A 16,020-nucleotide genomic window follows, 5' to 3' on the forward strand; every position below is an offset into this window, starting at 1 on the left:
ATTTTATTGTTATCATTCACCTCTAGAGAAAAGATTATAAATAATCATTTATTTTCGCGTTCAATTTCCACAGTTTTAGCACGATAATGAAAAAAAGACCCTAGAAAACAGTTTGTTTGGAATTTCTGCAAGTAGGGAAAAATTGGTTTTTACATCAATGTGTCCGCCATAATGTCATGTAACTTCATAGGTCATGAAAAAAAAAAAACTTTTTTTAAGATGTTAAAAACAAATATTTAAGTAAAAATTTCATCCGTTTTAGTGCCAATCATTGTCCATCAGAAAAGACGAAGGCAATAGAAAAGATTTTTTCTAGTAAATACCCCAAAAACCAATTTAGCTTTTCTGTGAGGTACACTACCCGTCATAAATACGGACTCACTAAAATAAGTATTGCAACACTCAGCTGAATACTGAATCACCCTGAAAAGTTTAGCATCACCTCAAAACAGGTTAATTCACATTGCTATATCTCGAGATCCTTACGACTTGCAAAGAAGAGATCTTCAGCAAAGCTGTTCAGGGGATCAAGGACATCCAGAAAGCAAACAGTTTGTTTCGCGATTTTGCCGCTAGGTAGCGCTAGTGAGCTTGCAAAATTGAGCATTTCAAACCAGTTCTACACCGTGTCCAATATATTCTCATACACTTTTTCTTTTCTTTGGTATAACTTTACTGAATGTAGGTTAATCCAATGTTGTAGTATTTCATTGTAGTCTGGTAGTATTATAATAACGTAGAAGAGCTTGTTTTATGAATAAGAAACAATAATTGCTAGGATAAGTGATGAAATGTCCATTGAAGTCGTGTTTTGCACTTAAAATGAATTTTTGTTCATATTGGTCTGGTTAACAAAGTGAAAATCAGAGCATTCACAAAAAAGTTTCAGAAACTTTAAGTTAATCATATTGCGTTTTGAAAAGATAAATATTGATAAAATTTGATAAATATCTGTGCGATAACTGCAGGTTGAAATTGGGTTCTGCCTATTAGCGTGCCGCTGGAAATATTTTTCGTAAATTCTTAAGTTGATAAAATAAGTTTATAATTGAAATATTTCCAAAATATTTCCTGTAGTGAATCAGCTGTATAACCACTTTCAAAAAATATTATCACCAATTATGTCAGTTAAACAAGCGCAAAGTAATGTTATCTCGAATTTGTATGAGAATATACTGGACACGGTGTAGCTTGTGATCCATAAGAGATAGATAGTTCGGGTCTTCGGCAAAGTTGCTCAGGGGTTCAAGGACATCCGGAAAGCGATCAGTTTAGTTCGAAATTTTGCCGCTAGGTGGTGCTAGTGAGCATGTAAAATTGAGCATTTTAAACTAGTTAAACCGGATGTCCTTGAATCCCTGAGAAACTTTGCCGAAGACCCGAACTTTCTATCTCTTATGGATCACAAGCTAGAACTAGTTGCCTAGGGGCAAAATCGCGAAACAAACTGTTTGCTTTCCGGATGTCCTTGATCCCCTGAACAACTTTGCTGAAGATCGCTTCTTTGCAAGTCGTAGGGATCTCGAGATATAGCAATGTGAATTAACCTGTTTTGAGGTGATGCTAAACTTTTCAGGGTGATTCATTATTCAGCTGAGTGTTGCAATACTTATTTTAGTGAGTCCGTATTTATGACGGGTAGTGTATACTGTATATATTCAAGAATTTCGTCAGAAAGTTTCAGAAATTCTATGGTGAGTTCTTAAATTTTCTGACAGAAACTTATTAAATTTTAAAATTTAAGCTCAAATTTTCCAACAAATTTATTTAGAAGTTATTTCATTTTTTTTGGCATGTTTGACTCTAGAAATCTAATATAAATTGGATACGGAGTGATTCGTAGAGTAATATCCAATACTCTACGTAACAGTAATATTTGTAATATGCAAAGAAATCTTTAGAAAAACTATTGAGGTATTTTTGTACTAGTTCTTGATCAAAAAATGGAGAGTGGGAGGCTTTTTAGAACCTTAATGAATACCTGATGGATACTAGAAGAACGAATTGCAAAATCCTTTAGTGAATCTCTTAAATTTTTTTAAATACTCAAATGAAGCGCTAGTGCTGTTTGAAGAAAAAATTTCTGTAAAATACTTTGTAGGAATTCCTTCATGTATTATCTAAGATGCCATCTTCGGGGATTCCTTAACATATTTTTAAATAGCTTTCTATAAGCAAATCATCTGAATTTCTATAAGAATTATATTCTTTGAATTATTACTTCAAATTTTTTTTCTTTTGTCCTAAAGAAAATCTATTATCATTCAGATACCTTTAGTATTTTTTTCAAGAAATTGATTCTGATAACTCATTCAGGTTTATGCCTTCAATACATGTCTAAAGTCCTTCAAAAATCTAATCTCTTCTTAATCATTTTTTTTTGTCTAAAATTCCTTGACGAAAGGCAACCTCAAATAATTATTTTCGAAATTCTTCCCGAAAGTTCATTTCCTTTCTGACAATAATAGACTTAACACCAAACCAATTGTAAAAAATACTCCAAGGATTTTTCTGAGCAGGTCTGAGGGCTGAGCAGTCTTATCCCAGCAATTTAAACAGAGGGGGACGAGCCTGGTGTAGTGGTTAAAACTCACTCCGAGGACCTGGGATCGAATCCTATCCCCGTGATAGTCACTTATGACAGAAGAGGTTATGGTGACCGAAGGAAGTCGGAAGGGAAGTAAAACTGTCGGTTCCGAAATGAACTAGCCCAGGGCTAAAAATCTCGTTAATAGAGATAAAAAAATCAACAGAAATGCTGATTAGGCTGTTTGAAGATTTTTTTCAAATGTTTCAGGTTCAGGAAGAAAAGCTTAGGAATTATCCCTATATATTGTCCCAAACATTTCTCCCTTGATTATTCTAGGAATCTAGGCATAAAAGTGATATAATGGATCCGGTAAGTATTTCTCCAGGAATTTCTCTAGGATTCCATAAGGGTTTTTTTTTTAGGAGTTTTATATAAAAGCTTTCCTTGGAGTTGTTTAAAGGAATTTTTATAGAAGCTCATCGAAAATCAATATGAAGATTCCCAAAATTTAGAAATTTCCAAGAGGCACAAGAATTTAACCAGAAGTGCCTATTTGTTCTAATTTTCTTTTCTGAACTCATTGAAACATAATTCTTTCAAGAATATAGTTCAGAGATTAATTCAAGATTCAATCCAATGCTTTCTTCGAGCTTTACTTTTATAATTATTATTTATTTATATATATATATATATATATATATATATATATATATATATATATATATATATATATATGATATAGCTAAGAACACTATTAAAAATGAATCAGAAAAATCCTCAGAAAATATCTCAAGATATTACTTCTTGGCTTTTATGAAAACCTGTAAGGGATGTTCTTAGAAAAAATGCTGGATGATGATGAAGATGAATCCTGAAATTGCTGAAGGACTTCCTGAATGAAATGAAAAAGCTTACAGAAATCTCAGGATAAAACTTCGATGAATCCTTTTAATTTTGCTCAAAAGGTTTTTTCGAGAAAAGAAGTTTGGAGTTTTAAACGAATCAGCACAATTTTTTTTATTGACCTCTGTATAAACTTTGGTGATCCAAGAGTATTTCTTGATTTATGGAGTAGTTGTTGGAATGAATTCTGAGATTCCAGAAATGCGTAAAATAATTCTGATAAAATATTAAAATAATGTTATTCACAAAACTATCCCTGAAAGTACTTTTTAAAAGATCCTTGAATGTATTTCTATGAAAATCTTAAATGAAATTCCTACAAAAAGATTCATGCAAGAATCGTTGATAGAGTTCTGGAACAGAAAAAGTGCAAGGAGCAATGTATATAGAAATATTTTGACAATATCCCAAGAATTTAGAAGAAAATCTTTAAAGCATTTTAAAATAATTCTTGAAATAAACATCGATAGTCTTCCTGAAACAATCCATGGTGTAATTTTAAGTGTCATTCCTAAACGAATTCAAGCGGAAATAATTGAAGGAATCTTTTGAGAAATTTAATGTATCATTTGTGGAATTCTTCAAAAATACAGGATACTAAAGGAAGTAGTTCATGGACTACTTAGGAGCAAAGACTTATTGTTACTATAAAATTCGTTAAACATATAAACATCGAAACAATGTTTTATACACAATATATAATTTGGGGGAAAACTAAAATCAAATCTCGAAAAAATGAATCAAGAAGGGTTTTGAACCCCACTTTGCTAACTGTAAGTGAAAAAGAAAGATTTTTTCTTTATAGTTCAATAGTTCATACAAAAAAGTGTGCAGAAATTGTGTATAATGATTGTTTTTACGTAAAATTGGCGAACGCACCTTTATGATTGCTCACCCTTCCCTGACGGAAATCCTGGCTACGCCCATGCGTTCAAGCCACGTGCAACAAAAATGTAAAATGTCCGTATCCGATTATGAACAAAAATTCGAAACTTTGTCTTAACAACAAGCTTTTGATATGCAAACCAATGTTCAGCTGTTGCAATACCAGAAAAAAAGCTTTGCAGAGGATTCAGCATTAAATTTTCAAAATAATTCTGAATAGTAAGTTACTAAGTATGTAACTAGAATATTCAATGTTGAAACATTGAAACAAATGTCAAATATAATTATATTGATAACTACGATTAATGCGTTATACATTTAGATTTAGTTAGGGTAAGTTAATTGAAAACCGTTGTTTTACCAAGTTAGGATTGTAGTGTTGACAAACACAGAACATCTAGATATAAGAAAATAAATGTAATGTTCGAAGTGATACCAATAATGGACTTAAAAACTATCTGTGATCAGAAAAACTTTTACCAATAGTAAAATCATTGAAAATAGCCACAAGAGTGAATAGTTCAGAAAAAATAAAGAGAGAAAAATGCAGGCAATGGAGGCATCATTCAGGCACTCAGATAACAAGCAAAAACTAACAGGCGTAGTTCTGTCACGAATACTATTATTGCTGCTAAATAAAAAAGAATCTAAAAATTTCCCAACGGTATCTTCTCAAATTTGCATTCCCATTATGGAGCACGTGTCGTTTGCAGAAAAATCACAAAACATTGTAGAGATATGTACGTACATACTACAAACTCAATATAGCCGTAGAAAAAATAAACCGAACTCACCTCTGATCTCGGAGAAGTTGATGAAATTCTGACTCATTTCTGCTTCTACTGTTGTGTTGATTCGGGTTCGATTTCTGTATCCGAGAGCGATACCTTATGTTGATTTATTTATTTTATATTTCCTTCACAATTATGCGTGGTTCGTATTCACTGGAAGCGTGTTGTGATCAATTTTCTTCTGAACCCCACAATAGAACGATATAGCCACACCACACCGGAAAGGTGACGAAGAGGAAGGCAGAAATCGCTTAGTTTTTCACTCCACACTTTTTCAAGCTGCCACTGACTGCGTTGGAAGTCGACACGAGTAGGAAAATGCCAAAACACAAAATTTTCTTCTCGAACAAACCGAACCAGTTGTCAGTTGCTGGTGGGGTGGTGGGGCAAGTGGAACTCCCTCTGCGCTCTGCCTCAAAGAACAGATCAGCTGACTCGAGCCGATTTTCCACTTATTTCCGTCGTCGTCGTCGTCGGCAACTCACAAATTCACGATAACGGCCAACAACAGGCGCGCACTCGATAGCACAAAAGTGGGTGTGTTGTATGCTTGGGTTGGGTGGTTCCCCTGGGTGGGGGTGGGAAGAACAGGGCAAGGTGATTACGTGAAAGGTAAGTGGGAAAACACCGTTTAGCAAGGCAACATTCGAACGGGATTCGCTTCGATGGCTCTTCGATTTTCCGACAATCCGTTTTTGATCACTGGTTTTTGCTGTGTGCACTCTTTAGGGAAACATCACTGGAAAACTGGGATTCAAATGACGCGACGCTGCTGGGAGTCGTTGTACATAAATTACATAAACACTTTCCTTGCGTGGCACTATGGGTCAGAAATCGAAATTTGGCGACAAAATTAGAAAAAAAAACTTATTTTTCTAAAATAAGATACATGCGATGAATTTTTCATTGGTAAGACTGTTGTAATTATATACCAATTTTTTATTTTTTCAATTTATTATAGAATTCAGTGTAATAGCTAGGGATTAAACGTCATATTGGCGTGTCACTGTTCAAGTAACCAATAATGTAACTTTTTCTCCAGTATTGTGTCCCTTTACTGTTGTAGTTCATAAGTGCTTAAACGTCAATTAATTATGCCACAATGATTCATGTTTAAACATTGATTAGTTTATTATGAAATTACTGAAAGAAATATAAGAAATTGTCATGAATGCAGAATTATTCTAAAGTAGCTTTGGAAATGAATGGTTCGCATACAACCTCAATTAGGTGTTCTAGGAACATTGAGCCGTATACCAAAGACAAACTAAAGACCTCCATGTCCCTATCAGTTGCCCAAAATTTTATGGCACACAAGGTAATAGAGCATAATCTAGAATGCCGTGAAAATGAATGCGATCTGTCAAACTTGGGTACCTTATGCAGTACCAAGGGATCAAATGCAGTACTAGAAGTGGTACCCAATTTGAGCCCGAGTGGGACGGACCTGCGTATACGTAATTTCATGTTAATATCTGATAAATTATTTTAGACAGAGATTTCGAAATTCCTTCAAAATCTATTTGAGATTCTTCATAGCATTGCGATGCAAATCCTTATCGCAAAGTGACAAAACTCATCACGTTGACGTAGTCTAATGCAAGGTAAAAATGGGCCCTTACATAATTGAAAGTGACATGTAAAGTATTCCATAGTATTCTCCGGTCGAATTTTCTTCCTTCGTATTCTCCAAACTATTCTACATTGGATAAAATATATGAATTGAAGGAATCAGTTGATAAACTTCTTGTATATATTCATTTTTTTATGGCGAAATGGAGTAAAACGGACTGTACCAGCCAATGACACTAAATAAATTGTGCTAAATCATATTACCCAGATTATTCAACAGCAAGATTAGATAGGACATTTTTTGTGTCCCAGGGGCATCTTAAAAGTCATATAAAGGTGCCCATTTATCCCTTAATATCTACATGGTGCTCCCCTGACCGTTATTATTGAAAAAAAAAAAAAAAAAAAAAAAATCTCCATCGAAACAGTCGTTTTCTATAGATATGCTGCACTGCCCATAAAGGCATAACTGTCTCATATGGAAATAGTAGGCATTGAGAAAATTGCGCTCGAAGTTTGAGTTTTGTATTCTCATACAAATGATCATAATTTTCTAGTACATTTCTGCATGCCATATTTATTTAGCACCACCGCACAGATAACTCATTTTGATTCTAGGCATCGGCAAAAAATATAATCTTGAACACAACTCACGTTTTGCAATTGTAATTCGGGTTGAAAGTTCATATAGAGATTGTTATGCCTTTATTTTTCAATATGGGACTGCACCAGCTTCATATTTTTCCGCTACTTTTCCGAACAAAGTGTGTTCATTTTTATATGCATAGTAAAATACATAAAAAAACATGAATGTTGCGACGAAAAAAGGTGTTGATTCGAAAATCCATATGGAACAGTTATGCTTTTATGGGCAGTGCATATCTGTGCAAAATTTCAAAACAATCCTAGAGCCCGTTTTGAAGTTACGTCCTTTTGATTGTATAAGTCCGAAAATTCAAAGGAAATCTGGGATATTTGGACGGGTTGTTATTGGTCGTGATTTTTAGATGAAATATACCATTCATATTTTATTAAAAATTTGTTTACTTGGTTATTTGTAACTTATGAGTGGATTTTTGAATGAGAAGATCGACGAAATTTTAAGTTACGCCCTTTTGGAGGAGTAACCATAAATAACAATTATTTGAAACAGATCAAATATGCATTCTAAAACAGTTAAGCATGTTCAAATATGTTCAATTCACATTGTACTTACATGCCGCAAAAGTCTTTCACAATTAACTGATTTTCCTTAGGCTCAAGCGTTATAAGGTATTACGGAGCCAATTTAATATGTTTATTACTATTCATAAAATATTGATACAGCACAGCTAGCTGGTCCATCGGATGTTCCATCAAACTTTATTCTGACCAAGAACTTGAACTTCAATTGCTGAATAATGCTCTGTTGGCTAAATTATAGAACTCTAGACCATTGTTAATATTTGTGTGGTCATGTATAGCATAAATTCAGTTTTTTTTTCCAATTTACAATTTTACTTGTGGGTTATAAATACAATAGTGAATGAATTGTATGAATTCATCAACCCTTTCTCAAGCTAACTCGTGAAAAGAAACCCTCTATACTTGGAATTCGCTTAAGAAGAGTTAGAAATATCCGTTTCTATTTAGTTTTATAGAATCATAACACTTGCAGAGTTTAGTTTTACATGACTTCCCTAAAAATCAATATTCACATCAAAACTCTCTTAACCTTCCAGTCGTCGCGTGGTTGACCACCGTCAGAACCACCACGCTGTTGTTGTGATCAAAAAACGAGGTTTTTTAACCAGTGTTGTACAAAATACAACAGCGCGACAACTGAAGTGATAAGAAGATTCTACCCCATACTCCGTAACCTCCATCACCCTTGTATGACATTGCCCCGTGATAGTGGAATTCTGGGTAATGCCATTATATGAACTGGAACTCGAGGTGAGAGTCGTCAGGTTTATGGCATTAGTGATAATGGAATTCTGGGTTAAAGGGTTTAATTTTAAAATGATAAGGTACCGTGGGGTAAGTGGATACAGAGGGACTTGAAAATTTGCGCCAAATGATCCACTTGCCCCACCATGGTGGGGTAAAAGGATCACCAATAAAAAACTTTTGTTCTCAAAACAAATGTGGTGTAATTATTTATAGTACGAATGATATTACTATTGATCTTGTAATTAGTGCCAGTAGTGTTGCATTTTCATACTTTGAAATTAAAAAGTATTTTTATTTAATCAAGATATATGTACCGTAAAACGGGGTAACTTTGATAGTTTTTTCGAAGAAAACTTGAATATTTTTGGATGCTGTTTCAAAGATTTACAATTTATATTTTTAAAACAAGTACTGGCATCCTAGCTATCGATTACAGTCGATAAATTGGCAAAAGATTTATTTTGAATGGATATATAATTTTTCATATAATCGAAAGCTGGTTTTCTGTTTTGGGGTAACTTTGATAATGGAGTATGATTCGAACAAAATTGAATGAATAACGAACATTTGTAGGGCATTGCATACCTCTAGGCGTTTAACGTTATATGGAAATTTCTGACTTAGATTACAAAAATGGTCCCAGTTTGTGAATATGCTTTTCGCTAAGAGATTTGAGACCGTATTCAAGTTCTATAATAACTAGGCTATCAAAGATAAATGACCAACTATTCAAAACTACACCAAATAGTGATCGTAGAACAGATTGTTTGTAAGCGTTTTGAAAAAGCTAAAATTGTGTAATGTTTTTAAATTTGTATAAAAAGCCTAAAATGTTCTTGATTCAAATGAAAACCGCTCTTACATGAAGTGTCATACTAATGTTCTTTAGTTTTGCATTCGTTTTGCCTAACTGATTAACAGAAATTATGATACTTCATTTAGTATGCGGTGGGTTACGCACTATCAAAGTTACCCGCATTATCAAAGTTGCCCCGTTTTACGGTATATACATATTTTATACATTGATTCCCACTAATTCGAACAAAAAATATATTGTAGCTAGAATAGTTTGAAGAAAATTCATCCATTTATAGACATAAGTTATATACAAGTATGGTAGGATTATTCCTAACGCTGTTTTATAAAAACACTCGTAGTTTAAAAATATAAGTTACATTTACTTTTGAATAACAAACTGAAATCCTTTTATTCCATTTATGAATAGATTTGTATCATCTGTCTAGAACAATTTATATGGTCAAATTAGGTACGATTATATGCTTTCAATTGGAAAATTTGTATATTTCGCTCTTCTACAACTCAGCTTAGATAAACCACGGAAAGTTTCGTGTAAATTATTATTTTTATATAACAGAAAGGTTAAAAAACTTTTAGGTAGATCAATTCAAATTTTCTTTGGACAATTTGACAAATTTAAGCTGGGGATGAATAAAGTTAAGGGAAAACAACATTTGCGGATACTAAAACTTTTGAAAATTATCGTAAGCTGTCTGCCAATAAATAATAATAATACTTGATCCACTTACCCCACCCCATTAAGAAGTAGGGATAAGTGTACCATGAAGAATTAATCAGTATTTATTTATAAAAATCACATATTTTCCATTGTGAATCATTCAATTAGAACTGAAATGCTCACCACGTGTCGAAAAAACTAATATTATTCGACTTTAGACAGAGATACAGTGGATTTTTTGATTGATGGAAAACAATTTTCAAAATAATTAATTTTTGAAGCTAACAAGTTTGCTTGTGTTAGTGTACGTGCAGTACTAGTTTTGCAATAGTATCAGTGTGGGCGTAAGAATATAACCTAAAATGAAGCAACGGTGCGAAAACATTCAACATATTCAAGTATTAATGCTTAACATTGACGAATGATCCATTTACCCCACTGATACACTTCCCACACTGTACCTTATATAAAATATGGTAAATACAGAGTTGTTCATTGATTCTGTATGATTTTCAGTCTTGATTACCGGAAAATCGTAAATTGTTTTGTGACCCTGTTAGTTACCTAGTGGTCTGTCTACCATAACTTGGTTTAAATCCTACACAAACTGAAAATTTCTCTGTAAACTTTCATTTTATTCGGTCACCACAAACTTTGCCTGTGAAGTTAAAACTCACCAGCTGCTATAAACAAACTGTACTTTGGGAGCTATACAAACTTTTCCAAGATGACGAAAACAAACTTTTTTTTTAATTAAGCTGCGTAAGTGATACAGTTTGAATTAAATTTAATAAAGTAATTACAAATAGTCTATATTTTGCATTTTTTTTTTCATTTTGTATTGCTAATTGTTGATTTCATTTTCTTCGATACACTACTTACTCTTAAAAACTTAACCGAGTATGACGGATTGCTACATATAACAGGAAATTTAAGCTTGAAAGTATTCTTAGATTTATACTTACATTTTGGTGCTAATGAGTTGCATGTAAAATAATTTGAATCGTAAACACATGGGCTCACCAAACTATTCAGAATATTATGCTATGAAAACTGATTTGGTTACATGACGAAATTGGCTCCACAATGCCTTATAGCACTTGAGCCTATGGAAAATCAGTTAATTGTGACTAGTACTAACATAATGTGTGTGAAATGTGTCATTAAAAACAATTGAACATGCTTAACTGTTTTAGAGTGCATAATTATTATATTTGAATAATTTGAATTATTATATTTGAATAATGGTTTCACCTCCAAAAGGGCGCAACTCAAAATTTTGTCGATCTTCGCATTCAAAACTCCACTCATAAGTTACAAATAACCAAATTAACAAATATGAATAAAATATCAACGGTATATTTCATCTGAAAACCACGGCCAATGAAAGCCCGTTTAAATAGCCCAGATTTCCTTTGAATTTGTGAACTTATACAACCAAAAGGGCGTAACTTCAAAACGGGCCCGACGATTTTTTTGAAATTTTGCCCTGACATGCAGCATAGCTATAGCAAATGACTGGGGAGCACAGATTTGCTGGAGATTTCTTTCTGATAATAACGGTCAGGGGAGCACCGTAATCTACAGTAGACGAATTCCATCCACAATTAGTCGAAAAAAAAATGAAAATCGTGCTCGATAGTCTTCGATTTGGATTACATTTTACACACGATTCTAATATGGTACATCAAGTGTATGGAAAACAAAAATTGATCATTTTGACTCATGAAGAAGTTTTGAAAATAACCTCCGAAACTGTTGATTTCAGAGAACAATGTTCTATGGAGAAGTTATAGTGAACCCTTTGTACTACAAAAAAAAAAACACTGAAAAACATAATATGTAAACATGAAAAATTCATATGTTTATTTTTAGTTTTATACTGCAATGATGAAGATTTTTTTAATTTTTTTTTTGTTAAGTACAATTATAAATAGATTTTTCAAAATTTGGTTTTTGTCAAATTAAATACGTTTTGATGATGGAATAAGAATCTTGAAATAATTTTGAAGCATAATGGTTATCGTGATCACTTCTCTAGAAGTAGCCATTTTTGAGTTTATTTTTTCAAGTTTTAATTTTAAATAAAATATTAAAATAGGCCATTCCCAAAAGTTTTTCGCGGTACTTCATCATGAAAAATAGATCAGTGGTTAGAAATATTGCCTATTCTCTCGAAAACCTATTGTACCTGATGGAGAATCGCGTATAACTAATGAAAATAGCCTGTTTCATTGTATAATTTATATTTTTTACATTACATTTGATATAGCTCGGAAATGGTTACTTCTAGAGAACTGATCATTGTAATCATAATGGTTAAGAATAATTTCAAATTTCTTATAAATTGACGCTTATATTAAGCTGTTCGGTAATCCAATCCGCATGGTTATTAAATTAATCAACTCGTTACGCGTGGTAAAGATGGACAAATTATGGGTGAAATTGTGAAAAAAATCCACGTGCTCGGCTGGGATTTGAACCCAGGACTCTTGTATGCTAGACGAGCGCTTTACCAACTAAGCTACCGAGCCACTTGGTGACCCAATAACTGAGTTGGTTACAAGTTTAGAATTCAAATCCCTACAGACCACGCGGACCCCTTTCATAACCCATATCCATCCATCTCATGTTAACTCCTTAATACGGCGTACAAAATCGTGTCTGGAATTTTGTTCAACAGATTGAGGCCGAATGAGGAGTCCTTTGTCGGCGAATACCAAATAGGGTTTCGAGATCGATGATGGATTAAATGTTTACTCTGCGTCATATCCTAGATAAATTCCGGGAGTACAACTTGCAGACTCATCATCAAATTATATCTGAACATGGCTTTCCGACGAAGCAGATTAGACTGATTCGTGCAACGCTTGATGGATCGAAATCAAGTGTGCGGGTGGTGGACGAGATTTTGTCATCGTTCGTAACCTAAGATGGATAGAAACAGGGTGACGCTCTCTTTAATTTGCTGTTTAACATAGTGCTATCAGGAGAGCCGGTGTGAAGAGAAGCGGTACCATATCACACGTTCACATATGCTCCTTGGCTTTCCGGATGATATTGACATAATCGGGATTGACCGTCGTGCAGTGAAATAAAATAAAAAAACTATATTTCTTTTAATTAAAACAACCTTTGAGTGGTTCGACACTATAAGTGTAGACTTTCAAACAATTAACTTTATTCAACAAACTTTGAAAGGTTGCATTGTTAGTGTGAGCATAATATATGATATTATATCCTCTCTCCTGACAGCTATAGGATTATTGCGTTTGGATATTTGTTCCACTAACTTTAAATGGTTCGTAACTTCAAGTGTCGACATCATTTTCAACGACTTGGAAATTTTTCATATCAATTCAAAATATTATATTTATAAGCATGTTTTTATGTCACAAATAACTGTTTATCATGGTCATAGATAAGCAGTTATATCAAAGTGAATCCTGTGACCCAACGATCCTCCCCATTAACAAATATCCCTCCCCTTTGTGGAGATGCAGAGGTAAACACGGACTCCAAATAGCAAAGGTTACACTCTAACATTCCTTCCCCAAGCCCACCTGACTATAAGGACGTGGCCGGCTCCGTTATTGACCCTGTATAAATAGAAGCACTGAATTATGCACACTGAAGAAGATTATGGTCAATCACAGCCGAACTTCTAGTTAATTTTTTGTGAATCTTCGTTGACTTCGGTCAATCACGTAATAGGAACCATCGATATGTGTAGTTAGTCTAAGCTAAGTAATTCATTATTTGCACAGCCACGGTGCTCCCTAGATCGTTACAATTGGTAAAATCTCCATCAAATTTGTCGTTTTCTGTGGATGCCTCGACATAAGTTCACAAATTCAAAGGAAATCAATTCTATTTCAACGGAATAAGTGTTGCTTATGAAGTGTTATGCTTGGAATTTTATCGCGAAATTTTGATTTCTGGCCCATAGTACACAGTATTCCCTACTCTGCTCACTCAATGTTCATTCACTCTGGAGCTGGATAAGTACACGGTGGCAGGCGCTGTTGCTCTCTTCGTTGTAGCATATATCTACGTACATCATTTGATGCACTCTAAACAGTACATAGGAAGATACCCACTAAGAACCGAGGATTGATGGCTGTTGTGCCGGTCGATACGGGAAAATTCAAACTTCAAGTCCTAGGAAAAGAGGAATCGAACTGCTGGCTGCACACTTCACTTTAAACTGAGCTCCCACCGCAATCGGGAAAGAGTGCAAATATGAAAATGCTTCTGTTATATTTTTTTGTTGGTGCAATATTCGCCCCGACGAAGCGATGATGGTGTCACGAGTTGTTTGTTTCCTCCGTTGTTGGCTGCTCCCGTAATCAAGCAACGTCCCAGCTAGGGGTAGTCAGGTCAGCAAGCATTTAAAGAATGGTTGTTTTATCAAAAAGTAGCCAATAATTATAATACGACAAAAGCATCAGAGAATTTGTGAAAATAAAACAATTTATAAGCACTTTCACAGTTATTAACTGAGAGATTCCTTTGCCAAAGTTGCCATTTTCGCATTCGTATATCGTGTGGCAGGTACGATGATACTCTATGCCCACGGAAGCCAAGGAAATTCCATTACGGAAAGATCCTGGACCGATCGGGAATCGAACCCAGATACCTTCAGCCTGGCTTTGCTTTGTAGCCGCGAGCTCTAACCACTCGGCTAAGGAAGCCCCCTGTTTTTTTTTGGTGAAGTTCTAATATTCTAATGCTTGTTTTCAGTTTGTTTCCAGGAAAGATTTTCGATTTTTCCGGCTTTTTTTTCGCGCTTTTGCAGCGAAAAGTGCATTGCTATTCTGTAATTTTCAATTGATAATTTATATCCAACCATTGCTTGTTTCGAATCATTGTATTGTCTGTTTTTGGATTAACACACAGTGATGGTTATCCTTTTCCTATAGCATGATAACATTTTTCCCTCAGCTAGGCAGCCAATGGACGAGGCGATGAGATTGTATTGTGGCGCTCGGCGATGAGTCCGATTTTGAAAACTGTCAATTTTCAAGGTGAAACTTTGGCGATCAGAACGGGGGTGAATGTTTTGATGCTAGCTTTTGATCTTTACCACTCGATTATTATAATTTAGACTCATTAGCAAGATTTCCGAAACCTGGATGTTTTGCTTCACATTGGAAGGTTGTACGTTTTGTAGATTCATGGGGATTTCCGCAAGTCAAAAAAAGCTCAACTAAAAAGGCGATCTGTCTTCACAGAATTGATTATACTACTTTTCCAAGAATGTCGTATTCCCAAATGCCAGTTTCCCGTACGTCCTTTTTTCCCGAATGACCCGTTTCTTCTAAAAATTGTGCAGTTTAAAAAGGTGCAAGAATTGTTCTCTATGACAGGGTGGTGAACAAAAAAAAGATGAACAATCAAAAGAAGGAGATATTTTTGAATACTCTACTAAAACATATTGTCAAAGATGTCGAGAGTGGTAAAACTCTAAAGAATAAAGGCTGCTACACTTACCTACTGTAGTGTGAATCTCATAAAATTTCCCAACTCTGCATGTTATTTCAACAAAATTTCCCATCATTGATCGCTTGTTTATATTATTTTTTGTTCACTTTTTTATTTCAATCACTCAAGATATACAATACGGGATGCACTCCATCAATTAAAATTCATTCGAGCATATTTATTCTACGATTACTTTCTTTACTAACAGGTAATAGTAATCACCTTGTAAGATGTCACGACAATTATGAATGTCAAAATGGATTACTCAAAGAAACGGGGTATCCAGGGAACCGGAATTCGGAGAACTGGCTTTCGGGGAGACGAAATTCGTGGAAAAGTAGCACAACAGCTGTTATCATATACGTGTAGCAGACAAATGCCAAATGGTGCAAGTTTTCCGTCTTCGCAAGGGTGAAGAACTAGCCATTCTGTGTTAAAGCCCGCAT

The 16,020-nt window shown here is 34.3% G+C and overlaps 1 protein-coding gene across 24 annotated transcripts in view; it reads right to left on the reverse strand.

The window, feature by feature from the left end:
* LOC5576419 (calcium-binding protein E63-1) overlaps positions 1 to 16,020 on the reverse strand; it is a 372,289-nt gene that overhangs the window by 138,845 nt on the left and 217,424 nt on the right. For 2 of the 24 annotated variants that reach the window (XM_021841282.1, XM_021841280.1), the window contains exon 2: positions 5,113 to 5,878. The exons of 16 other annotated variants lie outside the window; for them this stretch is intronic. In XM_021841282.1, coding sequence (XP_021696974.1) covers positions 5,113 to 5,149 — 37 coding nt within the window. In that variant the 5' untranslated portion in view covers positions 5,150 to 5,878. Of the gene's footprint in view, positions 1 to 5,112; positions 5,930 to 14,056; positions 14,181 to 16,020 lie in introns of those variants that run through there. 6 more of the 24 variants (XM_021841281.1, XM_021841279.1, XM_021841285.1 and 3 more) reach the window with 5 other exon arrangements.

The sequence above is a fragment of the Aedes aegypti genome, chromosome 2 (genome assembly GCF_002204515.2).
Source record: "Aedes aegypti strain LVP_AGWG chromosome 2, AaegL5.0 Primary Assembly, whole genome shotgun sequence".
Taxonomy (NCBI): domain Eukaryota; kingdom Metazoa; phylum Arthropoda; class Insecta; order Diptera; family Culicidae; genus Aedes; species Aedes aegypti.